The 27,575-nt window shown below is 37.6% G+C and overlaps 3 protein-coding genes across 7 annotated transcripts; 2 read left to right on the top strand and 1 right to left on the bottom strand.

Annotated features, from left to right (window-relative positions):
- Window positions 1–680: 680 nt before the first annotated feature.
- Window positions 681–17,368, top strand: lck (LCK proto-oncogene, Src family tyrosine kinase). Its single transcript, XM_084096767.1, has 13 exons — window positions 681–1,008; window positions 3,149–3,252; window positions 5,250–5,313; window positions 5,401–5,491; window positions 5,607–5,708; window positions 6,204–6,307; window positions 6,654–6,803; window positions 6,948–7,100; window positions 9,224–9,403; window positions 13,004–13,080; window positions 15,592–15,745; window positions 15,888–16,019; window positions 16,098–17,368. The coding sequence occupies exons 2-13, from the start codon at window positions 3,154–3,156 to the stop codon at window positions 16,301–16,303; spliced, it is 1,512 nt and encodes a 503-aa protein (XP_083952893.1). The 5' UTR covers window positions 681–1,008; window positions 3,149–3,153; the 3' UTR covers window positions 16,304–17,368.
- tmem54a (transmembrane protein 54a) lies at window positions 17,317–27,527 on the bottom strand. Of its 5 annotated transcripts, none has more exons than XM_084096772.1 (6): window positions 27,404–27,527; window positions 20,253–20,449; window positions 19,980–20,039; window positions 19,599–19,790; window positions 18,439–18,573; window positions 17,317–18,275 (listed from the first exon to the last, which is right to left on the bottom strand). In XM_084096772.1, the coding sequence occupies exons 1-6, from the start codon at window positions 27,483–27,485 to the stop codon at window positions 18,165–18,167; spliced, it is 777 nt and encodes a 258-aa protein (XP_083952898.1). In that variant the 5' UTR covers window positions 27,486–27,527; the 3' UTR covers window positions 17,317–18,164. The 5 variants fall into 5 exon arrangements, with proteins under 5 accessions (XP_083952898.1, XP_083952901.1, XP_083952900.1 ...); XM_084096775.1 differs by lacking the exon at window positions 27,404–27,527 and adding an exon at window positions 24,297–24,418; XM_084096774.1 differs by lacking the exon at window positions 27,404–27,527 and adding an exon at window positions 23,605–23,769.
- zpcx (zona pellucida protein C) lies at window positions 24,046–26,701 on the top strand. The gene is made up of 6 exons (XM_084096766.1): window positions 24,046–24,479; window positions 24,553–24,724; window positions 24,802–24,898; window positions 24,983–25,068; window positions 25,164–25,246; window positions 25,622–26,701. Exons 1-6 carry the CDS (start codon window positions 24,194–24,196, stop codon window positions 26,563–26,565), a joined length of 1,668 nt encoding a protein of 555 aa, XP_083952892.1. The 5' UTR covers window positions 24,046–24,193; the 3' UTR covers window positions 26,566–26,701.
- Window positions 27,528–27,575: the final 48 nt, after the last annotated feature.

Genomic DNA, 27,575 nt, shown 5'->3' with positions numbered 1-27,575 from the left:
AGGAGGCTTGGGCGTCAGTGTCTAAATTAAGATGAGTGTTCCTGCAGTCGAAAAGTTAAGAATGTACCTCATTTCCTTTGAATGTTTGGGCTGCGACTTCCTGCAAATGCATGCACTATCTGCAGCCTGATGCCACAACAAAAGTGTGCGGTCTGCTCGAAGAAAGAGCAAGAAACAGAGAGAGAGACACCGAACGGGTTTAAGAGACAGATAATGAAGAGAGACATGAGATGGGTTAGCATCATCTCCAAGAAGCTGATTGAAAAAAAAAGTAAAATTGACTTTACCTCAAAAAAAACCATTTGCATATTAGTTTATTGCATATACTGTTGCAAATTGCATATTAGGCCTACTCTGTAACAGAGCAAATGATGCTTGATTCAAAGTGAATCAGAGGCTTGATTTGTTTTGTGTGCAAATGGGCACAAATGCTGCATAGAATAGCAATGTACGTAACACTTTTAAGCATGAGTATTCAAATGTTACGTTTTGTGGCTCTATTTAGTACAAGTACAAGCCAAAAACCCATGAGTGCCGTTAACATTTCCACTCTTTGACATAATGGTGCAAAAAAAACAGGTGACAAGTGGAGTCCTGACCCAGAATCCTTCACTCCAATGACACCAGCTGCTCAGAGTAGTGTGCACCTGCTTAAAAAAATGTTAAATATCAGCTCAAACACCTCAACGACAGGAAGCTCTATCATCAGCTTGCTCTGCACCACTGTGGTGTGTGTGCGTGTGTGTGTGAGAGCAAGAGTGATGCTTTCACAAATTATGTGCCTTTGTTAAGGTGGGAAGTCAAACTCTGACGTGACTTACTTGACACTTTAGCAGCACATGTCATCGAAACACGCCGAAGATTTACAGATCTCGTTGTTTTGTTCGTAATCTTGGTTAAAATGCTCTGTGGAAAAATGTGTTCTTCATAAAATATAAAGCTAAAGACATGGCAATGCCTGCTGAACTGGCCCATCACTGATATCAGCATCTTCTGTCAACAGAAAAGGTGAGTTTTACTAGCGGTTGCTACTTTTTCTTCACTTAAATCGAGGCCCGGATGAATTTGAATGAGTACAGGTTATCAGACCGGTAGGCTACTCTCGGCAGTCTACTTTAAATCATTGAATGATTTATTGGATGAGACTTTTTTCAAGGTAAACCTAAACCCTGAGACAGTCTGAGATAGATGGGGCAGATTAGACTATTTAAAAAATCATTTTATAAGGCTTAAAATATAAGAAAAAAAGAAAAAAAATCAAAAAGAGTTTTAAGATTAGCTCATAATATATTTGCTATTTTATTTTCTCAAAAAAATGCAGCAGAACACTCAGTGAATTAATAATGTAAAGTTTAAATGCAGGTATAAAATATTACTATTCTGAAGCAGAAAAGTAGATGTGAGTGTGTTCGGATTGAAATAATATCTCTGCCCAGTTCAAATCGAAATTTCTAGAACACGTTTGCGCTGTCGGCTGCTTAGCGATTAAAATGTGTTAAAATTGTTATTTAATTTGCAAAGTAATTCACAAAGGAAAAAGGACATAGTGATAATATAATGTATGTCATCACTGGTCGTGTTGTTTTCGTATTCGACCTAAAGGTCAGTCAAGAACAATCGCATGATTTTACATTTAAATTTTGATTCCATCACTAGGGGTGATTTTGGATGGAGTTTTCACATAATATTAAAACAGTAAAATAGAAAATCCTCAAAGATTAACAATGGTGGCATTTTTTTTATTTTTTATTTTTTATTTTTTTTTGAAAATGGGATTTTCATAAATGCTGGGGAAGCGATTATAAGAAGGAAAATCCCTGCCTTCCTACTAGGTAAAGGCAGTTACTTTAAATTTTCATTTACAAATTACATTCTTGCCTTATTCCTAATCCAAATCAATATGTGAAAAACTTGTGATTGGGATTCCAGAGGCATTTGATATCTTTGACTTTATTTCAAACCTATAAAAACACATTTTATGCAACAGGAGAATCTGGAGGCCTATGAACACAAAATCATTTGTCATCAGCACCCTCATGTCGTTCGTATGACTTTCTTTGTCCTGCATTTTTTATTTTGAAAAATATCTTAGTGTTTTTTGTCCATATAATAAAGCAAAAACAACATTGGACCCCATTGACTATCCCTTTAAGTGATTGGGAACACCTATGTCATACAAACTATTAACTATGCTTGGTTCTTCATAAAGCAATCTGAACCCAAAACATTTGACCTAGCTGTGCATCTCTCGAGACTCATTCGCACTGATACTGGTCGGGTCAGCTACAGGCCGGAGGTCAGTGGAAAGTCTTGTCTCTGTTTAGAGATCCTGCTTTGATTTGGGCTGTTCTCTCAAACAGTCCCAGGAGCTCAGTGTTCAGTTTGACCCAGAGGGTTGAGCGTTTCCTGACCCAACAACACAGTTTCTCACGGGTCCAAAGCCCACAGAGACATACACATTGTGTTAGCACATGAACTCTGATTATTTGTCTGTTTAATGGAAATGAAAATGCTTTTGGGCTTGTGTGTTTACATATGGATAAACTACATCGCTGCAGTCTTACAAACACTTATGTACATGGATTTTTAAATGAATGTTCTATATTCGTAATACAAAACACATAATGTTCAAGACAAGTGAAAATACACCCAAATCGTTCACTAAGAAAACTGTCTGAAACTTATGTGTCTGAGTTGGAAAAAGGGTCTAGAATTCATTAAGAGGATTAACCTCCTTTACAGATCTGGTCCAGAACTTTGTGTTAATTTTTTTTAACAGACAGCTTAACCCACGGACACAAAGAAACGGTAAAATATATAAACTGAATGTTTTTGGCTCTATTTTTTTCTGATAAAACAGGAAATACACTCTCCATTAATTCCCTCTTTGTTTTAAAGTGAGCAGTAATGTAACTACAGTAATTAAACTCAAAGAGAAAGCATGCCAACAAATAAAAAATATAGCCTACACACAATACATTTCAAAACATTGATTTATTACCCATTTGTTTATTTAGCCACTACCTTTGTTTGCCAGAAGCTAGATCGATTGCATTTACGAATGTATATCCATGAATTTATTTAGGCTATATTACAGTCAGAATTATGAAAGTTGTCATCTTCATCTTCTGTTTTCTCTCATTTTTAGTAAATATGGGGAACTGCGGCTCTTTTGATCCTGATGACGAATTCTCCTACCATCCAGATGAATGGTGTGATCAATGTAACTGTCCAAAGCCTCCAGCCAGTCAGGTACGTTCGTGTCTGCTAAAGAGAATATTATGGCACAGTTAACTACAATACTTCTTTTTTTTCTTTTCACATGCAATTTATATCAATAACCACTAAGTTAGATTATAATTTGGGTTAAACAGACGCTTGCGAAAAGTAATTAACCATAGCAACTCTTGGCTCTAGGATCCGTTTCAAAGTGGAAGGGAAAAAGTATCGGCAGGTATAGCGACAAAGCCTACAGTGCTTTCCTTGTTTTCCACAATATTATAGATTTACACATCACAAAAACACTATATTAAAATTTTTGGATATAAAAAATTATATTTGCCATCATCTCTCACCGCTATAATAGAAGTTTAGACAAAATGGTGATTTCCGCTTCTGAGAACCTCGGAAATGCGAGAAGGGTCTATTCAGTGGTTTGTTATCTAAACCTATGTAAGATCGTTTACGGTTAGCAAGCTGTGCTAGTGTCGTTACAGCTTGAAGAACCAAGATCTCTGCACCCCACAAAAATACCGGTAGGAATCCCCATGGTAGTCATTGAATAATTCACACACTGAGCATTAGAAAAAGTTGCAGGTTTTTTTCTTCTTTTTTTTCTTCAATTGATATATTGTTTAGGAATTGTAAGACTGTTAAGAGCAGGCAGGTTGTAATGTAAGACAGTGACAGAAGTCACTAAATATGTAGGGAGACGAGAGAGAAAGGAAGTGGTGGAGCCGTTCTCTACACTTAAGACATGCATTACAAATTTCTGTGGTTTATAACATAAGGCAAAACACAACAATGTCTCACAAAGTGCTACACAAAGCATTTTTTGAAAAATGCCTTTAGCTGAAACTGAAATGGAATATGCGTGTTTTCAGGTGATCTTTCAATATGAAACGGCAAGATGTTTAATTTAGTCGAGTAAAAAAAATTGGAAAAAGATTTATGATACTGATAAACGACGACCTTTGGTTTGAGAAGGGGAAAAGATGAAAGTCCTTAATGCGTAAGCAAGGCCTACAGTATGTTAACAGACTGACAATCTCAGTAGATCTTCTAAACATGGTTAAATATGGTTGACCACTGACCCCACACTCTTAAAACTGGTGTGATAAAAATAACACAACCCAAGTTATTTTTTTACACATCTGTATAGGGCAACACATTTTGTTTTACTTTTAACTCAAGCAGTGTATTATCCCTTCTTAACACAGGTAGTTTTTAGATTTTACAGACTAATGTTATAATCACACAATTTGTCAGGGGATATCTTAATCTGAAATTGCCTGATGTTTAATTTAGTGTAGTTAAAAAATGTGGATTTCATTTAATTTAATGATTAAATTAGGCTCGAATACACATTCTTTGTGGCTAAAACACTTCCAAAAAAAAAAAAAAATTAATTGTATCTGTTCCTTCTGTGGTCTGTCTGCGATGATGTGACTCTTTGTTTAGATGGGTCAACCCATTCAGGGTTACATAATTTGAGGGAAATGTGCCTTTGTGTTGGTTATCAATTGGAGACTAAAACTTCTAGCTATAAATCTGAGACACATTTCCTCGTGATTTGTTTTTAGAAATTAAAGAGAACAACACATGTTGTTATTGCATAATGAGAAGAACGACGGAATGTTCACTTTTACTGTGGTAGTTGTTTCATAGGCTGTGAGAGAAGTAAATAAGAACAGCTCCACCCTGTTTAAAGGGAAGTGGCTTTGTTTGGTTTATGACATTATTAAATTATTGACATTGATGAAAGGATCCAGATTTTGAGGTTTTGATATCATAAAGAGCTCATTACGGAAATTGCTAATCATAATCAAATAACTAAAACTGCTATCCCTCAGTATTTTTTTTAATAGCTTATTCAATATTTGAGTTTTTACAATTTTAAGCATTATATATATATATATATATATATATATAAAATATTATTATTATTATTATTATTATTTATATATATATATATAATATTATTATTATTATTATTTTTGACATTGTGCTCTCTTCTCTCTCTCACACAGAACTTTGATCCTCTGATTCCGTATCCATCCCAGTACACGCCTCCACCATCATCTCCTCTTCCAGGTGAGATGATACGTTAAACACCTGTCCTACATTTTTCTCTTTAATGTGTGTTTCAGATAGCTCACTCTTGTCATCTTTGTATTCCAGAAAACATAGTGGTAGCCGTATACAAATATGAGCCATGCCACAGTGACGACCTTGGGTTTGAGAAAGGGGAGAAGATGAAAATCCTAAATGCGTAAGCAAAGCCTATGTTAAAACAGACTGACACTTAGTGAACTAAATGTTTCCCTGTTTAAATTTTTATGTGCTTTAAAACACTGTCCTGGTATGTGTATATGTGTGTTTCTTAGCGATGATCCTGAATGGTACATGGCAGAGTCTCTGTTTACCGGGCAGAAGGGATACATACCACAGAATTTTGTAGCAAAACTGAACAGTATTGAGACAGAACCGTAAGTAATGTAAAGTTCAATTGTATTCAGAGCGCACACACATGTATACCCAAACAAATCCACAAATATATGTTTACCCAAACATATCCACAAAATCACAATTAAATGTATGCAGATCAGCTGCTGTGGGTTTTGAAAAGAAAAGATCAAATCAGCTTCCCCCACAATGAGATTTGGGAAATGACGTCCAAAACTGTGGCTGAAAGGTGATTCATTCAGGGTATCCCTTGTCGCTTATGACAGATGATTTACGGGGTGTCAGTAATGGAAAGAGAAGAGAACAAATACTCCCACAAATCACACAAGTTTCTGAGCATCACTATGCTAAACCACTCCAGTACATGCTGATGCCACATTTCTGAGTATGTTCAGTGTCTCTCTTCTGAGCGTGGGAGGAGTGAAACGCCCCAACCCTGTAAACTCAAAATAAATTATCCAAATGAGATACTTAATGAGCCAAAGCCCTAAAAAAATGACAATAATGTTGTGTTGCAGGTGGTTCTTTAAAAATCTCTCCAGGAACGACGCCATGAGGCAATTACTGGCCCCTGGTAACACGCAGGGCTCCTTCCTCATCAGAGAGAGTGAGACCAACCCAGGTGTGAAACAACGCATTGCTTCTCACACAACAACAAAAACAAACACAAAAGCATGAGGCCACATCAGACAGTCCCATAGTCCCGGTGCCAAGACACATGACTTGGGGGGGAGAGGGGGTTACTATATTTCTAAAAAATTCTAAATTCAAGTAAATAATAATATTTAAATAAGTTATTGTGTCAGGAAACCTTTTAGGATAATTCAAGGGTGAATTTTAGAACATTTTCTACACGTCATTAACTGTAAAATGCCTCCAGTCAAGAAATTCTCAGTGTTGTGAAAGTAGATGTGTGACTGTATGTGCACTTGGCAGCCTCTGATTCTCTTCTTGTTCTGGTGCCTCAGGTAGTTTTTCCCTATCTGTGCGAGACCTTGACCAAACACAGGGTGACATCATCAAGCACTACAGAATCCGCAACCTGGACGCAGGTGGATTCTACATCACCACCAAGATCTCCTTCACTTCCCTCTCAGAGCTGGTCAAACATTATTCACGTATGTTTGGGTGTTCATATGTGCCTTAGACAAATCGCTTGTCAGGTTATTTATAAAAGACGTAAGACAAGAACAGTTCGATCAGGCTGTTTATAAGAGCTCAAATGTAGTGTTGTTGATCTGTTTATCTTTGTTTATGTGCAGGAGAGGCTGATGGACTATGCACCCGCCTGGTGAAACCGTGTCAGACCCGAGCCCCTCAGAAGCCCTGGTGGCAGGATGAGTGGGAAGTTCCCCGTGAGTCTCTCAATCTAGAGCGCAGGCTGGGGCAGGGGCAGTTTGGAGAAGTATGGATGGGTAAGAAGCTTTTTACTTCCTATTTCTCAACAACTGAATTGAGTATTTTTACAGTGGGGATTAATGGTAATCGATTTAGTTACTTTCTTGATGAATAAACATAAAGCATATTTTCACATATTTTTATGGACATTGAGACCATGTCAGACCACTTGGAACACCAGTATAAGAATACCCCCCCACCCCCCAAAAAATGCATTTCAGCATCCAGGTGCCTGGCCAGGTCTGTCTGTGCTTGTCTGGAAATGTTTGTGAGTGTGAGCAAACATTGTGAATTGGACCATCATAAAAGGGTATTGATAAACATGCATCTACAGGCTAAAGAATATGTGCTGCTCTTTGAGTGTCTCAGCAACCGCCGGGCATATCATAACTGTAAATACAGTAAGCTTGTTGAAACGTTTGACAAATGTTCAGCATTGAAGTCAGTCAGAGCACTGTAAATTGGCAGATTCAGCATTTTGGTCTCACTCATCCTGTGATCTAAGACAATCATACTCATGGGTGTGCTTAAACTCACTTTACACACAACACAACTAACAACAGGCATTCGTAACTCACCTTGAATAACTTTTAAAGATGAATTTTGGGTGAAATGAACACATTTGTGGTAGCTATTGTATTTATCTATCTAGAACAGAGATTCTCAAACGTTTAGACCGTTTTTGTGTTGGACAAAATTCCTAGCCCCTCCATATAGGCTAAGATATTTTCCTTATTTCTGATGTAATTATGACAAAGCTGCTTGTTTTACAAACAGAAACTCGTAGTATTAATATGTTATAATACGTCATAAAACGAAAGTTCTTTTCTTCTCAATTGTGACGTATATCTGAGTGAAATAAACAAGAATAGATGTAGGGCGGGGCTTGATTTTGTCCACTGAGAATTGAATGGTTTGTTGTGGTTTGCTATAGCTGTGATCTCATGAGTGACAAGTTGTCTTGGGGCCAGTTGCTTAAACAGTCACTAAGTTAAGACTGTGTCTGAACTAGCAATTAGTTAGGGCTAATCAGTCTTTCTTTTTGGATTCAAGTTAGACCAATTTATCTTTTAATGTAATTGACCAGTCTTGAAGAAAAAAATGAGAAGACATTTGGTTCTCAGTGGTTCTCAACCAATGGACCTGAACAGTTGAGAACTGATCTAGAATATTATTAATTATGATGCACATTTTTGTTAGTTACCAACAGGATGCTGCAGTTTTGTGATTACAGTAACATCATCATATACGGTCTATACTCTATATGTTCATATGTCGAGAAGATTTAAATGTGTCCAGTTTTCAAACATAAACAAACAGCAGTGAAATCATGCTTGTCTTGTGTTGACCCTAAAAATAGAACTATGGAAGTCACATCAATACTTGAGTTTTTACCACTTCCTGTCCCTGGTTGCCATAGCAACTGACTTGTTATCATCACTGCCTGTCAGCTCCGTGACCACGAGAGCCTGCATCATAGCTGCCATTTTGTTTTATTTTTTTGCAGTGAATGACTTTCTTTATTCAAATGAAAGAACTGTTCCGTGTAATGGACCGTTCTGTTCATTAAACCTCAGTTATTTTTGTTGGTGAGATAATATCACACAAATCAAGCCCACAGAAATAAAGTCAACCGGTTATCAAGCATTCAGACAATGTGAAGCCAAAGAAACTCAGTGAAGGAAAACATTGTGAATTTCTCACACGGCAAATTCTTTACAAACACCCTTATGCAAAAACACTCTCGTGATAAGGAAGTAGCAGTAGTTTTCACATGGCCACTTATTTCTAAAATCTTTTCTCCAAACTTTTGATCCAAACAGAAAGATTAAATTCAGACCTTAATGAAATAGTTTGTTTCAAGTAAACCATTCTTGGTGAATGAGCTTCTACATTATAGTTCATATGGATAGTTCAAACACACAAAAAATAAAATTCTATCATAATTTACTCTGAGAAATTCTGAGATTTTTTTTTTGTCCATTTACAACGAAAATCAATGGGCATGGTTGGCAACATTTTTCTTTTGTGTCATACAGGTTTGAAACAACATGAGAAACTTGATGACAGAATTTTCATATGGGTGAACTACCCCTTTAAAATAAGACATAAATCACTTATTCTCTCTCTCCTTTTATAGGGCTGTATAACAACAACCGTCGAGTGGCTATCAAGAGTCTCAAGCCAGGTACCATGTCCATGAGTGCTTTCCTGGCTGAAGCAAACCTGATGAAGACCCTGCAGCACCCTCGACTGGTGCGACTTTTCGCTGTAGTCACACAGGAGCCCATTTATATCATCACAGAGTACATGGAGAACGGTGAGACACACAGATGCACTTACACACTCGTTCAAACAAAGGAGGGGAGAGCTCAATGAAATGACAAATCCTTCATAGTACTAAATGATTCATCCCTGCATTTCACCTGAACATTCTTTACAAAACACAGACAATTTCATTGAGTGACTTCCATTTAAATTTTCAGCAGGTTTTCATGATCTAACAAGTCTAACAAGAAGCAGTTCAACAGTTGTGTTCGCTCTATGAAAACAAAGCTTTCTCACGGCTTTGAAGATACTGGCATCTCAAAATGCGTCCCTCACTCACCTGAATGACTCTGTGCAGTATTTTTGAGGGGCAACTTTTTTCGGTCTCTTTCATTGACCGCAGTGTTTTTACATTTACAAACATGTGGTCTGCCTATTTTTCTTACATGGATGAATGCACAGCCAGTGTTGGGGAAAGTTACTTTGAAAAGTAATGCGCTAAAGTAGAGGGCGCTGCTCAAGTAAACCTTTCAGCTGTGCTGCCAGTCTGGATAATAGAAGAATAGGATGCAGGAGAAAAAAACTTTTTCTTATACTTACCTACTTAGATTAAAATCTATAGTCATTTTTGCTTAAGGTTTTACCTGAATCATCGGAGGTCTGAAGCAAGTACATTGGTCAATAAATTTAAATTAAATGCATAAAAAATTATGTTTTATTTAACATATTTAGTTATTGGAGGTTCGCATAGTATTCTGATTCTATATTACACTGATTGTATTCATTTTGAGGAAACTGAATTTTTTTTGTGCAAGTGAGATGAGTAAATGCACGCTCACATTTAGTCTAGAAGTACAATAACCATCATGTTTACACACAACGCCACTGCACTTCAGTTAATTTACCAAATATTAATCTCAAACGGGCGTTGGACATATTTTGTAAAGAGAGAACTAACCCTTCAATATTTTTTTGGGAAACCATGATACATTTTTGGGGGATTATTATTTGTAACAATGTAAAAGTTTCAGTCCATTTAATTTGATTCTTGCTAAATAAATAAAAAATCTTGACCCCAAACCTTTGAACGGTAGCTAGTGTGAATTTTCAAGATTAAGAAGGGACAGGGACCAAAAGTAAAACTTACAGATAATGTCAAACTTACAGTAAAACTCAACCTCTAATCTAAATATTTGGGGGGACATGTCCCCGTCAAGGTGGTAGTTACGGCCCTGATGTTTATTCCTTCATAATGCCAGTCATTGTTCACTAAGCGGTTCTGACGTCTCTCGTAACACTCTTGTAAATAGCATGCATGCAGAGCTTGTGTTTCATATCTGGCATTCCCACCTTGAGTGTTTTATCTAGAACATAAAATGACCCACTTCAGTTTTGTAGAACGCATGTCCAATTCCTTGTGTTTTGTCACATCATTCTATTTTAGTTCTCAGAATGTTGTTGTTGTTGTTGTAATACTCAGGTCTGATGCACATTTGAGAAATTCAATTTCTTCAAAACATTTTTAAACAATTTTCCACCCCTGTTACCACTCCTTTCTTCAGTATTAGTTCACCCAAAATTGAAAATTCTGTCATCATTCACTTAGCCTTGTTCATAACCAATATGACTTTCTTTCTTCTGTAGAACACCAAAGATGTTTAACAGAATGTTTATGCTGCTTTTTTCTGTTGTCAGGCTCAAAAAAGGCATAAAACCACTTCAAATGAAATGGAAAATGTTGCACAAGTCCTAAGGACTACTTTTATGGGGCTTTTAGAATAGTTCTGTCATTTTTGGAGCTTGACAGCCGTTGGTTTCCATTCGCTTTCACTATACTGAAAAGTGCAGCGTGAACCTTCCTCAAAATGTCTCCTTCAGAGAGAAAAATGTGTTCCACTAAAGAAAGAAAACCATGCAGGTTTAAAGCACCATGATGAGCTTTTAAGTCTAGGTGAGCCATTTCTTTAAACTAAAGCTATAATATTGTTTGGTTCCCTTTTATTTTTGCGATATCTCCTGAGAAACCTTTAATCATGAGAAGCAAATGCGCCCTTACAGCAGTTTGTCTCAGAGGAGCTAAAGATCTTAGCTGTTGCGTTATGTTTCTCTAACTACTAATGCATAATAAAACCCTCATACAAGCACAGCATCTCACTGCAACCTACTTAGAACAATGGACAGCACCATCAAAACAGGCCTCACATAGGGTCACAGTTATAGCGTGAATTCCATCACATTAAAAAGAGACAGAGCGAGGCAGAAAGCAGACGGACAGAGAAAGTGAGAGAGCGAGCGAGAGAGAGAGAGGAAAGGGCAGATACAATGCGAGGTATAGAAAGAAAGTCTTTGTTCCATATAAGGCTAGTATCGGGAATGCTTTCTAATTCAGAGCCAACCCAGAAACTCACTATAACAAATCAGACTCCTAAATGGCCACCATGGTCACAGGTGTTCACAGAAAAGACATCCACACCCTATCTTTTCTCTTTTTAACGCAACAATAGCACCTTGGGTCGTCATCACAAGCGTACTGCGATGCACGTTATTCCATATGTAACCCAGTATGGATTGTTTGTTGGTCTCATTGCCCTAAGAGGATTGTTGAGCCTCCAGAATGTCATATTGACGCCGACAGTAACAAAAGACTCTAAGAGGAACAGCCACGTTACTACAACGTCAGCGAGCTGATGGCAGAGCTTGTGAATGCTCCCGCTTTGTGTTCCCTCTTAAAGGAAGCTGATGGAACACTATGCTCAGCTTGTAAACCTCCCAATTGTTTGTTTGGAATCAATGTGATGTGTTTAAAAGTCCAATTGTTGTCTGTGTTGTTATTTTAAAGAAGAGGTTGATGTGCCCCTTTTCCACCCCTCTGTTATTTTAACAATGGAGACAATGACAGAATGATTCAAAAACACTGGAACTTCATCTAAACTTAACCCACGACCTTGTATTTTACACCCTAATGCGATCTGAGATCAAAGGAATGTGTACGGCGCATGATATTAGAGTTCCTAACGGGGCATTTTCCGCTGCACCTTTGTGGGAATTTCCTTCAGGGTCAGTCAGTTCTTCTTTTTCCAACACAGCCTGTCGTCTCAAAAGCAACAACTTTGGCCTTTAACATTAAACGTCTCGCCGACTGATCCAAACCGGCTACACTAATTTCCTGCAGTTGTTATGTTCTAGTTCTTGGATCTAATCTGAGTGCCGTTGTTTGCGCTTCTCGGTAACTTTGAGAAGAGCTTACAGAACGTTTTAAGCACCAAAATAACAGCATTCATCCATCTGCTGTTTCCTTTTGCCTTTGAACTAAAATGACTGATGGTGAGAGCGTGTTTCCGGTAACATTCAGTTGTGGTAAAAGAATGTTTAAAAAAAGGCTGCTGAAGACAAGACAGAAGACTTACGAACTATAAATAAAATGTTTTTAACATTTAACCTTCTATTCAGACTATTGCAGTGCATGCCGGGAGTGGAAAATACCCTGGTCAATCTCACTAGCGCCAACTAGTGTCTAGGTTTCCTAGTTTCAAGCCAATTTAGTTATTCAAGCACATTTAACATTTTATGGTTTACGGTGCAAAGTTTCTGTCATAGCTTGTTTTGCTGTATATAAAATATATGTATGTTAAAATGTCGTGTTGACTTTTAGGCAGCCTGGTGGATTTTTTGAAGACTCCAGAAGGATGTAATTTAACCATCAATGCGCTGATCGACATGTCCGCCCAGGTAGGCTGACCATATCATTTTTGGTGGGGGTGGGGGTGTCAATACTGCGCTCAAAACATCAGGGGTGAGACATTTGTGCCCCACAGGAAACAAACTGTCCTAAATTTCTACTTATTACAAGCTCAAGTCTACATTTCAGACCCTTATATAGTCAGTTTATCACTCATTCCTCTATTTGCCCGCTGTTTCTAAGCTGGTGACGTCAGCATTACTCAGCTACTGTTCTGCTTCCTAATCTTATGGTTAACAATGAGCATGACTGTGTGTGCTGGAACAAGTCTAGACTTTTTAATACAACAACTACCCACACCAATCTATAAACCGACTAGATGAACAGACAATATAAATGTGTTCACATATACTGTAGAAAATAAATTATTTCTTACTTTACATTTACATTCACTGGGCAAACATACAGTTCTTTGACTGTTTGCAGGGAAATATTGTACACAGATTGTGAGGACCTGATTTAGGTTACAGTAATTCTTGACCTAATTAATGACACTCCATGCTTCATTGAGAATATCTAATTACTATGGGAACAGTTCTGGTTGGAACGGTGTAGAGTCCATGAACTATTGACAAACAGACTGTAATTTTCTTAGTAGAGAGTTTGCGCTTTGATTCAGCTCTGGGTTTACTCCTAGAATCGACTGATTGGGTTAAAAATTAGGCTATCAGATGGTCTTGATCACTCATGGTATGAATGTCTTTAATAGTGTCTCATGCGCTCAGTGTGTAAGTGATTGGAGTGTGAAGATGAGAAAACTGATGTTTTTGAGCAGTGTTGCAGGTCAGAGGTTCACAGGGATCGTGTGAAATGGGATAGATGTAAGGAGATGGTCTCTCTCTTTCTTGGTAATGTGAAGAAACGATGGTATCGTTTTTCAAGATATTCAATGAAATTTTGGCGGAGAAAGGATAAGAGGGAAAGTGAGAGATGGAATGTTTTAAAGCATTAAAAAGAGACGTTTTGCTTTATGGATCAGCTTAGATGCCGTGTGATATTTTTCAGCTATTCTTCTCCATAAAGTGAATGAGATCATTCAGGGCTTTTAAAAGGCCCTGCGAACTGACTCTTACATGCCTCTTATCAACACACAGGCACACATTTATGCAAAACTGTCAGGCACTTTCACATTAAACCAACACGTTTTTGACGGTCTGTGTAACACTTCCTTGAACAAGCATGCACATGGTGTCATAGTGCAACATCCTCTATAAAAAAATCTGTACGGCGTTGCAACAAATGCACAATCACACTACCATCATGCATCACCCATAACGCATCTGCACACACACACACGATAGTGTCTGGCCACTATCACAGATCACAGTCTAATTTTATGTGAAAGAGTTTTAGAGCATGGCAGGAACAGCTGATCTGGGAGAACCGTTGTCCTTCCCTCTCATTCTGTGCATCTGGGTCAGAAATAACAGACCTCTGAGAAGCTCAGCAGCCATCACTGTTCTGAGATCAGTCAAGACTGGAGCTAGCTTAAACATGGGGAAAATAAGAAAGATGCAGCATCAGGCATCAGGAAGTATAGCATCAGGCATCAGGAAGTATAGCAGCAAACCAACCTTCTGAATGAAACCTATGGGTTTGTGCAGGGTGGAGAGGAGCAGTGGAGGTTAAAAGTCAAATCAAAGGAAGTTAAAGCAAAACCCTCCCTGTTTCAGGAACTGACCTCTGTCTGTCTGTGCAACGTGTGTTATGTTCGGAATGAAATGCCTACTGCGTACGGTTTTGTAAAAATAGTATGTGAAACTTTTATGCAACAATAAACTGTTATAGAATGCAATATTGCTGTCACTTGACCATGTTGTTGCACATTCCATCATTTACACAAAAAAAAAAAAAAAAAAGGAATTTAATACTTTTATTCAGCAAGGATGTGTTAAACTGATCAAAAGTGAGAGTAAAGACACTTATAATTTTACAAAAGATTTCCATTTCAAATAAATGCTGTTCTATTGGACTTTGTTCATCAAAGAATCATGCATCACGGCTGGTATCAAATCAGCTTTGTCATCGCAGGAATAAATAACATTTAAAAAATATTAAGACACAAAAAAACTGTTGTTTGAATTGTAATAATATTTAACAGTATTACTGATTTTATTGTATTTTTGATCAAATGAATGCAGCCTTGGTGAGAATAAGAGGGGGGTAATTAAAATAAAATGTGTTTTACAGTCATTTGACTGTTTTCTAAAATAATGATTCAAGGAGGAGATATACGATTTTTTTTAGCAAATATTAATTGCAGTTTTTTTTTTACACTGGAAATAGAAGGTCAAGTAAAGCACAGCACATTGTGAGATACAGCATCTAGTGCAGTATTCTCTATTATATACACCAAATGTCGTATGTCATCTTAGTATTTCATGAATACTTTGCATGGTATACATAAATACTGCAGAAATAATTGCATGGTAGTATGCTATTCTAAACATAGCCATAAATCACACACAGCCTTATCATTAACACTTTACTGCTCCCTGCAGGTCGCAGAGGGAATGGCTTACATAGAGCAGAAGAACTATATCCATAGAGACCTGAGAGCTGCCAACATTTTGGTGTCTGATGAGCTCATTTGCAAGATCGCTGACTTTGGCCTCGCCCGCCTCATCGAAAATAACGAATACACTGCCAGAGAGGGTAAGTAGCATCAGCTGCATCATGCTTTGTTCTGTCAATTTACCTTAGGATTACATCACCACAGAATCTCCGTTTATGCGAGAAAGTCTGGCTGCTAAACTTTAAAAGACACCTAAAAATATGCCTTTTTAAAATCGCACAGGTGCAAAGTTTCCTATCAAATGGACTGCACCTGAGGCCATAAACTACGGCACCTTTTCGATCAAATCAGATGTCTGGTCGTTTGGAGTACTGCTGACAGAGATTGTTACTTATGGAAGAATCCCATATCCAGGTAACAAACCACCTTCCTGTTTGACCTCATTTTGCCATATCTCAGAATTTCTTTTCACTGTTACTTCTGATCTTTCAGGGATGACAAACCCAGAGGTGATCGCAAACCTTGAGAGAGGGTACCGCATGCCTTGCCCCGATAACTGCCCAGAGGCTCTCTATAACGTCATGAAACACTGCTGGACAGAGAGCCCAGACAACCGGCCCACCTTTGAGTACCTGCGCAGTGTTCTAGAGGACTTTTTCACTGCCACAGAGAGACAGTACCAGGAGCAGCCCTGCTGAAAAGATTCATCTTATGAACAGCAGAATTTGAAAAAAAATGACAGCCCATGGGGTCACATTAAAGACTCAATGTTGTTAATGTAATATTTCAAAATACAGTTTTAAGTGTAGTAAAAAGACAAAAGAAACAGACATTTTGATGAGAATAAGCCAATGATTAACAGTGAAAATGAAAATTGGGTCATTAATTACCAGACTTTCGTTCATCTTTGGAACACAAATGAAGACCTTTTTGATGAAATCTGAGCAATTTCTGTCTCTCAGTTGACAGCTTCAAAGCTTCAAAAAGATCATAAAATGAATCCATGCGAATTGAGTGGTTTAGTCCAAATTTTCTGAAGACACTCGATCAGTTTATGAACAGATTGAATTTAGGCTTTTATTTCACATATAAACATTGATCAGCGAACAAAAACAGAAGCTCAACCAAACATGATTGACATGCGAGCTTATGCGGAAGCTCAAACGTGCTGCGTAACACGAGAATGAATCTCATTGGTTCTTGCTGAAGCTCATACGTGCTGCGTAACACGAGAATGAATCTCATTGGTTGTTGCTGAAGCTCAAACGTGCTGCGTAACACGAGAATGAACCTCAACGGTTCTTCTCACACGTAAGTGAACATGCTTGAGCTTCCGTTTACCACAAACGATGTGCGAGTTGATGAATGTTTATATGTGAATAAAAGCCTAAATTCAATCTGTTTATCATATAAAACGATTGTCTCTCTTCAGAAAATTTTGGACTAAACTGCTCAATTCATATGGATTTGTTTTATGATCGCTTTATGAACTTTTTGTAGCAGTCAATGGAGGGACAGAAATCAACATTTTTGGATGATCTATACCTTTAAACATGGATTTGTGGAAAAACTTTGGCTACAATTCATCAGTTGTAAGTGTGCTCTCAATGCATGAGTGAATGTCCTGCTTTGTGTTCACCCTTTGAGCTTTTAGTATTTCTGCTTTCTGTGCATTCTGCTATTTTACTTGTCTTTTTATTTTTTTATAAATAACTGCATCATGAACTACTGAACCAGTAAAACAGTCCAAGAGATAAATTGGCCTCATTCTGTCTCGTTTCATCCATTTAGACAACTCTTAAACAGATTCACTGACCGCTGCTTGTTTTATTTAACAGACTTAAAGTGAAATTTCTATTAGTTTCATTCTCGACCTCACAACTTTGATGTTAACAGGTTATCAAAAGGTCATAGGAAAATCTAGAGTGGGTCAAGATCAAGCATCAACAACCCAACAATTCTTACAAGGGCTGCGTTTCCCAAAAGCATCATAAGTTTATCGTAGAGATCATTGGTGGTAATTGTTCTACGATCAACTTAGGCTTACGATGCTTTTGGGAAACACAACCCAGGCTAAAAATTAAACCAGGGAACATCACTTCCTAAGCATAGCCAATTATATTCCTATGAAACAACAGAGCCACACAGCCTTTGAAGAAGAAAAAAAACAACTGTTTTTAAATATAAATATGTAGGCCTAGTAATTTTATAATATAAAATAGTTTTATAAATATTTATCAAAAATTATAGAGACTGTGTCCAAGCAATTCAGTTTTGAATAGAAAAGTCTTTTTTTAATATAAATGTAACAAGGAAACCCATCAGTGCAGAAAATGTAACAAACACGCACATCAAACATGTTCATGAGGTTAATAAAACATGCACTTTACAATAGTACTTGGTCACGCAGTCTGACCCTTTAAGACTGAAGAATAACACTCATCATTAGTGCTTCATTAGATGCCGGAGCACCGCCTCCCTTCACCTGCTAGCCACTGGTCCACTGTCATGTAGTGGTTTTGAAAAGCATGTATTGTTCATGTAATGTTTACTCTTGAATTACAGTTCACTCGTCTCCACAGCAAGTAGGTCATGTTGTTCTGCTGGGTCCACTTCATTTGGATCATCTCCTGGTGGCAGTGAGGTTTCTTCTGGCAGCTGGACACGCACCTAAACCCCAACATTTACATTACATTCAAAGAACACAAAAGGTTTATCAAGTTTAATGTGGAGCTGGCATGCAAAATTGCTCTTAAAACAATCTGTAACCCAAAATGATTTTTTTATATCGAATTCTGATTTGTCTTGATTACACACATATAGTTCTATTTACCCTTTTAGAGACAGTTCTTCTCCACGGGCAGCGCATCCGGAGGAACGACGTGCAGGCCAAGAAACAGCGGCAGGAGAACACAACCTCCACCACTGACATCAGAATCAATGGAAACCATAGGATTAATGTAGTACCCTGGAGAGAGAAATATATTTTAAATATTGTTTTAAATATTGTAAATATATATGGTCTTCATTTCTTTTTTTTAGGAGTTCCTTTCATTTGCTTATTTTGCATTATGTCCCATGGGGTTCCAACACCATTTTACCAATGAATTTCCATGACTTTTGCATGACATTTTATGCATTTGTGAATAGATTTTTTTTTTTTAATAATGAATAAGCAATTTTAGCCAAATTTTTAGAGCCAAGAATAAATACATTTTTCAATTTTAAAATTACATGGCGAAACCTAAGGCCTTATTTATAAAGTCGTGCATAGAATCATCCTAAATGTTAGCATATGTAAGGGATAATGTACATCCAGCCAGTTGTTATCTCAGAATAAACCCAGACAGGTTGATCAGGACCCCGACGTGAAGCGGATGCAAGTTTCAATGATGTGACGATGCCTCAGTTCTTCTAGATTTAGACCGTCTCAGTTTTTTCTGTTTCTTTATGCAATCACAGACTTGATGATTGTGAGATCAGATCTCCGTGTGGAGCACAGGCTGTTGACAGACTCCTTGTGCATACAAAAATCTCACTGGATTAATGGTAAAAGGAATGTTTGGTAATGTAAACTGACATTTCCTACTGACTCACTACAGCAAAAGATATAAATAACTGGCTTAAAACCTTTTTTTTTTTTTTTGGTGTAAATACTAATGTTTTTATTTTAATTAACGATGTTGTAATATTTTAATACTGGTATATGAGTGCAAAAGGTTTATACACATGCACTTAAGTTGGCATACACATTATAACATTTGCACATTTGTTTTTACCTTTATTCCTCACTTTTAACATAGGATCAAATTCAGGATAAAATCTGATCGTACATGAGTTTTATAATATATTTACTTTGCATCTCAAGCCACTAAAGCATTCAAGTCACCAAAACTGTTGCACACTAAAACAGAGAAAGAACTTAAAGGCATTTATGAGACATTTGCATTTGATTACACAAGGACTCATCAGACTGCAGATAAATTGACTTACATAGATGCGTGTGGGGTCAAAGGGGCATTCATTTGTGATGCTGTACAAATTTATGATGGCAGACTGGTTGCAGTGGGCAAACAGATTCTCCCCATCCAGATGTATGACCCTCACTGTAGCAACACTGATTCCCACTGCAGAGGCGGCACCCAAAAGAATAGCCAGGACACTCATAACAAGTAGAAACCAACTCTGCAACAAAGATAGAATGTGTTCAGAAATAAATAATACATGAATACTCCATTTTGTTCTATAGAAAGACTCGTTTTAAAGTGAATGTTTTGAAGTGGCAGCAAATAAACCTCATGTAGCAAAAACACATAAATAACAAATGTGATCATAACAAAAAGGACAGCATTGAGTGTGGGTATGTGTACTCACCAGCAGCTGGTTTTTCTTGTTTTTTGAGAGAACAATAGCTGAAATTCCACCAATGATTGCCTGCAGGTTACAACATGATCCGATGTATGAATTACAGTGTGGATTCATTCAGTGCAAGGGGTTAGTTTAAAGTTTCAACTAACACACCTGGTTATGCCTCATCTACCACATCACTGGCAACTGGATAATGATCACAAACAAAATCTAATGTCCATAACAGAAATGTGGAGATAATAAGCAAGCAATAGGATACAGTTTTGAGGACAGACATACCATGAGTCCTGCCACAAGAGCAATGACATTGGAGATGGGGTAGACGAGTTTCCGGTTCCAAGTGAACACACTTATGTGTCGGAGCACAGCTCCGTGTACCAGTGCCCCCAACAAGAAGTTCACATGACCAACCAGCACCAGTCCCAAACCCATCTTCATCAGGATCTTGTCATCCTTCAGACTGCCACAACAAAGACCTAAAGCAAACACACACAACATCAAGGAACCATAAACACAGAAACAGCAGGACATTGATGATAAAGGACCAGACAACATATCATCATTTAAATTAAATGTCAAGGAACTTTGTGCACGATGAAATCCAGATGAACTTGAGACTACAGTTTTTATGTGCCATGCCCATAACTTCACTAAAAAGCAAATAACTGTTGCTTAATTGTAGACAACTGATTAAATATTTTAAACCAGTAAATGAATGAAGGAAATAATAAATTAATTAAATATTTTTATTAAATAATATTATAAATATTAAATATATTTATCACAATTTACATCTGTATTGTACACTTTCAACCAGGTCATAATTTAGATTTTTAGGAGATAATTTAGGAGAATAATACTATTAAATCCTCACTGTAATGGTTTAATCGTCATTTACTCCACCTCATGTTGTTCCTTTTATGGCACAATAAAAAATAAAAAAATCGTAAATCGTTAAATGCAATAACAGATAAATGGTGATTGAAAAAGTCAATCATCAAAAGGGATGCAAACCCATCATTAGCGACAGCGCAATGTTTACGAACAAGCAAAGATGCGTTACGATTATCAGATTTTACTGCTGAATAAAATATGTTATTGACAAGCGGTCTTTAGGCTTTTTTCTAGAAGAGGAGCTGTACTTGCAATATGACTGGAAATCGAAAGAGTTGGATCGGTTTTGGAGTTTGCATAGACTGTTTTGAGTCAGCGTAAATGTCTGTTTTTAAGGCTCCAGGGGCCTGTTTCAATAAGGAGGTTCAACCAACTCGGAGTTAAAACTTGAACTCTGAGTTGACTTACCCTGAGATGGGAAACTCTGAGTTTTTGGTTTCAGAACAGCTGAAATTAGTTAGTTCAATCAACTCTGAGTTGACTGACTCTGAGTTAAGCGCGTGCACCACAACTATAAAAAGTCATTATCAATGGAGCACAGATATTATGAGTCACCATGGCAACAGCGCCAGACAAAAAGAGGTCTTCATATTTCTTCACATTTTAATTACTGTTATACAGTGATGGGTGTAATTAATTACCAAGTAATCTAAATACTGTAATTTAATTAAAGGGATTACTCTTAATTCTTCCGTAATTTAATTTAAAGTTAAATCTGATGTAATTGTATTAGACTATAGAACAATTCTGTATAGGCTATTTAACATACATTTTTAAAAAGTATATTTTTAATGTAACCTTCTCCCTCTACACACTTTGGTCAATTCAAGAATTATTCATGCAATTGTATATTGTTTATTTGAAAGCATTAAAAGTGCAGTTTCTTGTCTCTCCCTGTATTGTTCAAGTGTTTAAGGTTGACATGGGATTTAGTAATTAGTAATAAGTAGACCAATCATTTCTAAAGATAGTAATTATTACATTAATCTAATTACACTGTTGAAGATGTCATTTGTAGTTAGTAATACAAGTAACTTGCCAAACTGTTATAATATCAGAGTTGAAACTGGAAGAACAGCATGTTATTCAACCTAATTTTAATTTTCATGTAGGTGCATTCAGTCAAGTAAGGCTTGAGCATATCATGGGTATAGGCTACCTGGCTTTACAAACATGTGACATATTAAATAACTAAAGCATCCAGTGTCTAGCAGAGCAGCAGCATTTTTGGCTGAGGGAATTCCTGGACAGACTTCAGAGCCAGTCACTTCCGAAAATCCAAGGGTCTTCATAAAATGTAAGAGGTTTACATGTGTCATTTTTTATATAGGCTATTTTTGATATTTCCATTTATCTTTGGGTTAGGATTTTTGTTGGTCCCAATAGATTCTGATGGTAATATCTGTCTTTTGGAGCCTCCTGTCCCAACAGAACCCCAGGCAGTTGTAAGTCACCTACTCAATACACCAGAAATGATGACAAATAGTGTTATAAAGTGTACTCAACCAAATGCTCATCACATGGGGATAAAGAGTTTCTGCTGCCACAGAGAGGCCTAATGTTAATATTATGTGTCTACACATCAAACAATCTACACATTCAGATTTTTTCACATTTTTATGTGGAGTAACCTATAGAATCTAAGTTTAAATCTAAGTATAAACGGGTATTCTTATCTCTACCCCCGCCCCCAGAGTGTTGAAGAACAGCAGGAGGAGGGTCCATCAACTTCTGTTGCACAGATTAACAGTTCAGTGATTTTCAGTAAATGCCACAGTTTAATTCTGTAGAATTTATTTAGAACTACATTATGTAACTAATCTACTACTGTGTTTTCAGTTGCCAGTTAAAAAAACAAACAAACAAACAAAAAAACAATATTTTATTTATTAATAAAAGATTAATTTTATTAATAAAAATGTACTGAAAGACTGAATGAGGCGTTTAAACACCACTTCCACTTTAAAAAGGGGAGGAGACCGAAAGAAACTCTGGGTTTACTGAAGAAAACCTGCTCCCGACCAGGTTAGGTTCACAGAGTAAGTTACCATGGTAACTGACTCTGAGTATAAGTTACCTCTCTTTCTGAAACAGGCTTGACTTACTCTGCTTTCTCAGGTTTAACATACCTCCCATTCTGAAACAGAAAACTCAGAGTTTCCCTCATTTCAGGGTTAACATACTCAGAGTTTTCACTTAACCTCCTTTCTGAAACAGGCCCCAGAAGGCTTGATGTGTGGACATGAATATGGACTACGTCTATGGTGTTTTTGCTCCACATTTTCAGTTAATTGCATGAAAAAAAATATAGGCTATTATTTATTGTGCTCCACAGAAGTCCTAGGACAGACGTAGCTAAGGGTGAGTAAATGAAGACGGAATTTTCATTTTCTGTGAAGTGCATTTATAATAACACAAAACAAAACAAATCTATAAAAAGACATCAGGTCCGAAATAAACATCATTTATGTTGTAGGCAACATTAGTAGAAATGCCGGCCATTACTAAACTCGAAACATTCAGCGAGAGAGCGCTGCGTTATATATTATCAAGATAAACATGACCACACCCGACCACGTTCGCGAGCCTGTTCATACTCCCTCCTCATGAAATGAAATGTAAAACACTTTACTTGAGTAATGATGCCCAACTCACCCGAATTCACCATTCTGAAGTCCTTCTTTCAGACGAAGTCATAATTAAAGGTTTAACATGTTCAAGGATCTTCTCCTCTTACCGTGCCTCTCAGGCTGTGTTCCTTCTTCCCGTTCACCTGCGTTTGCGTGCATGACCACTCCCTCTCCGCGCGCTCACCTGATGCTGGCCGCCCTGCAGGTGTCGCTGTAACTTACACGAGTTTATAGCGTCTCCAAGGCGAGCACTGTGATGTCATTAGATTGTTGTTTTACATTTTGCTGTTAATTTAGCCTATGTGAATCAGAATTTGCCATATAGGCCTATGTAATATTCTTGGTGGGTTTGCCGGTTTTTTTAAAACAATGAAAATAAGGTTTAGTTTTAATTTATGAATGACAAAATTGGTGTTTACTTCTGAAAATGCTGTCTAGTTTATTAAAAAATCAAATAAACAAAAGATTTAATAAGACAAATAAAGAAGCCCAATCAGTAGCCAGCGTTGATGAGTTGATGAGGTAAACCTGAACACCTGGACTTGATAAGCTGACTCTCATTAATGCATTAACCTGCACGTTGTAATCCTCCTCTCAGCTTCAGTTTAAAGGAAGGCAGGACAAGGAAGACAAGGAAAGTAGCTGTGTAAATTACTTTGTACTTGTTCTCTCTCAGATCAAAACTAAAGGATTGGGATGGCGATGGTTTTTGTCGTCTTCTGTTGCGCTATAGCGTGTCTAGCGCTGCCAGTTACATCTAACGGGAATGATTTTAATGGCCGCATCTCAGCATATTCACCGGGAATGGTAAATGATGTCTGGCATGTTTCTGACTTTCCTGGCATTGCTGAAGATGGACCTTTCTTGGATGGATTTCCTCAGCCTCACACTTTTGATGGGTTTGCATCTGGTTTCCCAATGCCATATGATATACTAGGTCTACTGGAGAGAAGAAATGGTTTTTCATTAAGGATCATGAACTGTATGTTATTAATTATCTTTATCCTATTAGGTGTAGTTAAGTGTCTCGCTATCTAATATTTGTTTTGCTTTAGCATCTTGGAGTGATCCAGCAGATACTAACGTGTTCTACAAAGGAGAGCAGTTGCATCTACAGGTGTCTGCCTCACCTGCCCCTGGTCAACAGCTTTACATCCAGTCCTGCCATGCTTCCTCCTCTCCAAACCCTGCTGAGAAACCCGAAGTTGCCCTTATCATTAACAAAGGGTAGATCAACTCAACAAATGCTGTTTTCTCTACATTTACTTCTGAAATAATTTAGCCTTCACTTTTATGTTTACCAGCTGTGTGGCCTCCAAAGCGTCTTTGGTGAAGTTTGTGTTGCGACGTAGTGATTTAGTCAATTTGGTTGTTCGTACGTCTAGTTTAAAGTCTTCTGAGGTGAGTGTTGATTCCCAGTTAGGATTATTACAATCCTACAAACTGACAATAGCTTGCTCTGTAATGCTCTCCTGTTTGCTTTAGATTTATCTTCACTGCAGAGTCTATCTGTCTGATGTGGGTCTGACATCAACCACTAAATTCTGCAATTACAACAAACTCAAATCAAGGTAAGTTTGAATCTGATATTGCTCTTATTTGGTCTTTGACCTTTGTCCTAATAGGCTTTTGGAACTTAAATAAAAAATAAGCCTCCTGTTTTCAGATGGGTTGACCTGAGTGGCCAAACCTCCATATGTGATTGTTGTGGGAAAAGGTGCAGAAGCTTGGAGCTTGCAGAACTTCCTGGTTGGTATATAGTGATTTGAATCGGAACTCAAATGAACAAAGTACCCATGTCCAGGCTCAAGATTAAGGATGGCCTGCTGAGTTTCAAGCCAGTTAACCATACTATCACTTGCCATTTTGGTTAAATGTTACATTTTGTTTATCTCCTAGTAAAAAAAAAAATCCATATTGGCTCACAGTGCATCAATGTGAAGATGCAACTCCTAGTTGATACTACATTTAAGTAAAGTTAATACATTTAAAAATGTATATGAGAAATTAAACTGCTCATTCACCAAGTATTAGAGCTGCTGGACCAACAAAAAAAAAGCCTGCTTAGCCCTGTATATTTTGCTTTGAAATGAACCTCCACTGTCTCTTTTATGGTTTCTCTAGACCTGAGTGCAGTAGTAAGCACCGGCCCCCTGATTATTAAGGATCAGCCATCTGCACCACAGGCCATATCACTGTCAGACTACAGTGCTACAAAGTCCAGCCCTACAGCCAGAAACTTGTCTGATAAAAGATTGATCATGGCAGGTGCCTCTTTCTCTGGGAGCTCAGTGCAAAACATTGATGTCTCCCCCTGGCCTGTTCAGCCTAGCTTTGGAGGAGGTTTGGTTATAATCAGCCAGGGACAGGGAGGGGATTTCTCAATGTGGCTACCAGACATCATGGAGCTTGAGTTGCCACCAGTGGTGCAAGTGGGAATTGGTTATCCAGAAAACCATGCTGTTGATGTAACCCTTCAAAGTGACGAACCCTTTGGAAAGCTGAAACCAGATGAAAGCACTGAGATGAGTCCGATGGTTGCTGTGGATGAAGGAAAAGCTCAAGTAGAAGCTGTGGATTTGCATGATGTTGCAGAAGACCGATTGGGTATGTGGCATCTTAAAGACGTTGCCCACTTGCATGAGATTGAGGGAAAACCTGTTGTGACTGATGTACGTCACCTAGTGCAGCCTCAACTGAATCTTGAATTTGACTTTCCTTCTAATGACAACTCCCTGGTCAACCCTACATCAGATAAGCTCTCTGAGAGTGCTGAGGATAAGGGTAAAGTTATTTTCAGACAGGCTGAGATGGTCTTTAAGAGCTCTAAAGGAGCCAAATTATTGGAGCCGGTTCTCTACTCTAAACTAAGTCTGAAACAAGCTGCAGATGGATCCAGTTCTCTCAATTATGAAGAACAGAAAAGGCCCAGCATGAGCAAACAGGACAAGACTCCGCAATTAAAGGATGGTGAGAAAAGAGAAAAGGATGAGCGGGTGGAGGACTCCTCTGAAATTAAAGGTCTAGTTTCATCCCTATTAGATCAACTGAGGTCAATGGACTGGTGATTATGATCTTATTAAAGATGCATCAGTGACCTGTGTTTTGCCTTTGTGTGAAATGATTCCAATGCATTTACTGAAATTTCAACCAAAATAAAGCTTTTTTTTTCCATTCAATTTTTCCTTTGTCATTTTATACCTGGATTTCAGGGCACCTTTATTTAGGGTTTTACATGAAATTTGGTAGGGGGAAAAGTAACTTCAAATTGGTTAACATATAGGTGTCTTGTAATGTTGAGTCTTTATGCAGCTTTTCACGTTGCTCTTCAGATGTTCAGCAAACACTGAAGGTTAGTGCTTCTAATGGTTGTTTATAATCTTGACATACTGGTCATAAAGGACAAATTATGTTCTACAATCTAGATTACCCTCTCAAATTCATAGACCAATGTCAGTACATTTTGATTCCACTTCTCAGTAATTTCCAATGCTTAATTGCTTATGTGCAAAACAGCCATGCTGTAGTAGGCCTACTTTAATTTTAACCTTGGAAGTACTTTTCCTAGACTTTGTTTTGTCAGTGACATGTAAATTATCGGGACAGATCTCTTTTTTCTTTTTTCTTTTTTTTTAAGCTGCAAATTTCTTGGAGTAATGCAAAAACATGTTATGCCTTATCACGTCCTTTACATGAAATATCTAAACAACTGTAAATGTCATGGTAAAGTCTACCTGGTGAACTTGGTTTCTTTTTCTGATTTGCAAATATGCTGAACTTTAGCATAAAAGATCAGGTCAGAGAATTATGCTATTTATGTGGGGGTTAATTTTATTTATAAGTCTTTATGATTCAATGAATGTTTGTCAGTATTTTGAGGATGACTCGTGTTCATGTAAAAGAAACCTTGTGCTGTAGACTGCTGCACCCAGATGTCGCTGTTGGATGTTCCTTGTTGAATGTAGGCTACTGTCATGTTACACCGCATGCTCGGTGCGCGTTTTTTTTCTGTTATCCAGAGTGCGACCCTGGCTGCTATTTCCTCCGCTCGAGCTATAAAGTGCCCGTGCGTTTCCCA

Source organism: Abramis brama (assembly GCF_963993115.1).
Source record: "Abramis brama genome assembly, chromosome: 21".
Classification (NCBI taxonomy): domain Eukaryota; kingdom Metazoa; phylum Chordata; class Actinopteri; order Cypriniformes; family Leuciscidae; genus Abramis; species Abramis brama.
The sequence above is the reverse complement of the archived record's forward strand: the minus strand, read 5'-3'. Positions and strand labels throughout refer to the sequence as shown.

Excerpts from the sequence above, each read along its gene's own strand:
- lck (XM_084096767.1), top strand. The coding sequence starts at position 3,154 with ATGGGGAACTGCGGCTCTTTTGATCCTGATGACGAATTCTCCTACCAT. Across the intron at positions 6,308-6,653 it reads AGAGAGTGAGACCAACCCAG|GTAGTTTTTCCCTATCTGTG; the intron begins GTGTGAAACAAC and ends CTGGTGCCTCAG. Across the intron at positions 6,804-6,947 it reads GCTGGTCAAACATTATTCAC|GAGAGGCTGATGGACTATGC; the intron begins GTATGTTTGGGT and ends GTTTATGTGCAG.
- zpcx (XM_084096766.1), top strand. The coding sequence starts at position 24,194 with ATGGCGATGGTTTTTGTCGTCTTCTGTTGCGCTATAGCGTGTCTAGCG. Across the intron at positions 24,899-24,982 it reads CTAGTTTAAAGTCTTCTGAG|ATTTATCTTCACTGCAGAGT; the intron begins GTGAGTGTTGAT and ends TGTTTGCTTTAG. Across the intron at positions 25,069-25,163 it reads TACAACAAACTCAAATCAAG|ATGGGTTGACCTGAGTGGCC; the intron begins GTAAGTTTGAAT and ends TCCTGTTTTCAG.
- tmem54a (XM_084096772.1), bottom strand. The coding sequence starts at position 27,485 with ATGCGGTGTAACATGACAGTAGCCTACATTCAACAAGGAACATCCAAC. Across the intron at positions 20,040-20,252 it reads CTCTTGTGGCAGGACTCATG|GCAATCATTGGTGGAATTTC; the intron begins GTATGTCTGTCC and ends TGTAACCTGCAG. Across the intron at positions 18,276-18,438 it reads GAAGAACTGTCTCTAAAAGG|GTGCGTGTCCAGCTGCCAGA; the intron begins GTAAATAGAACT and ends GTTGGGGTTTAG.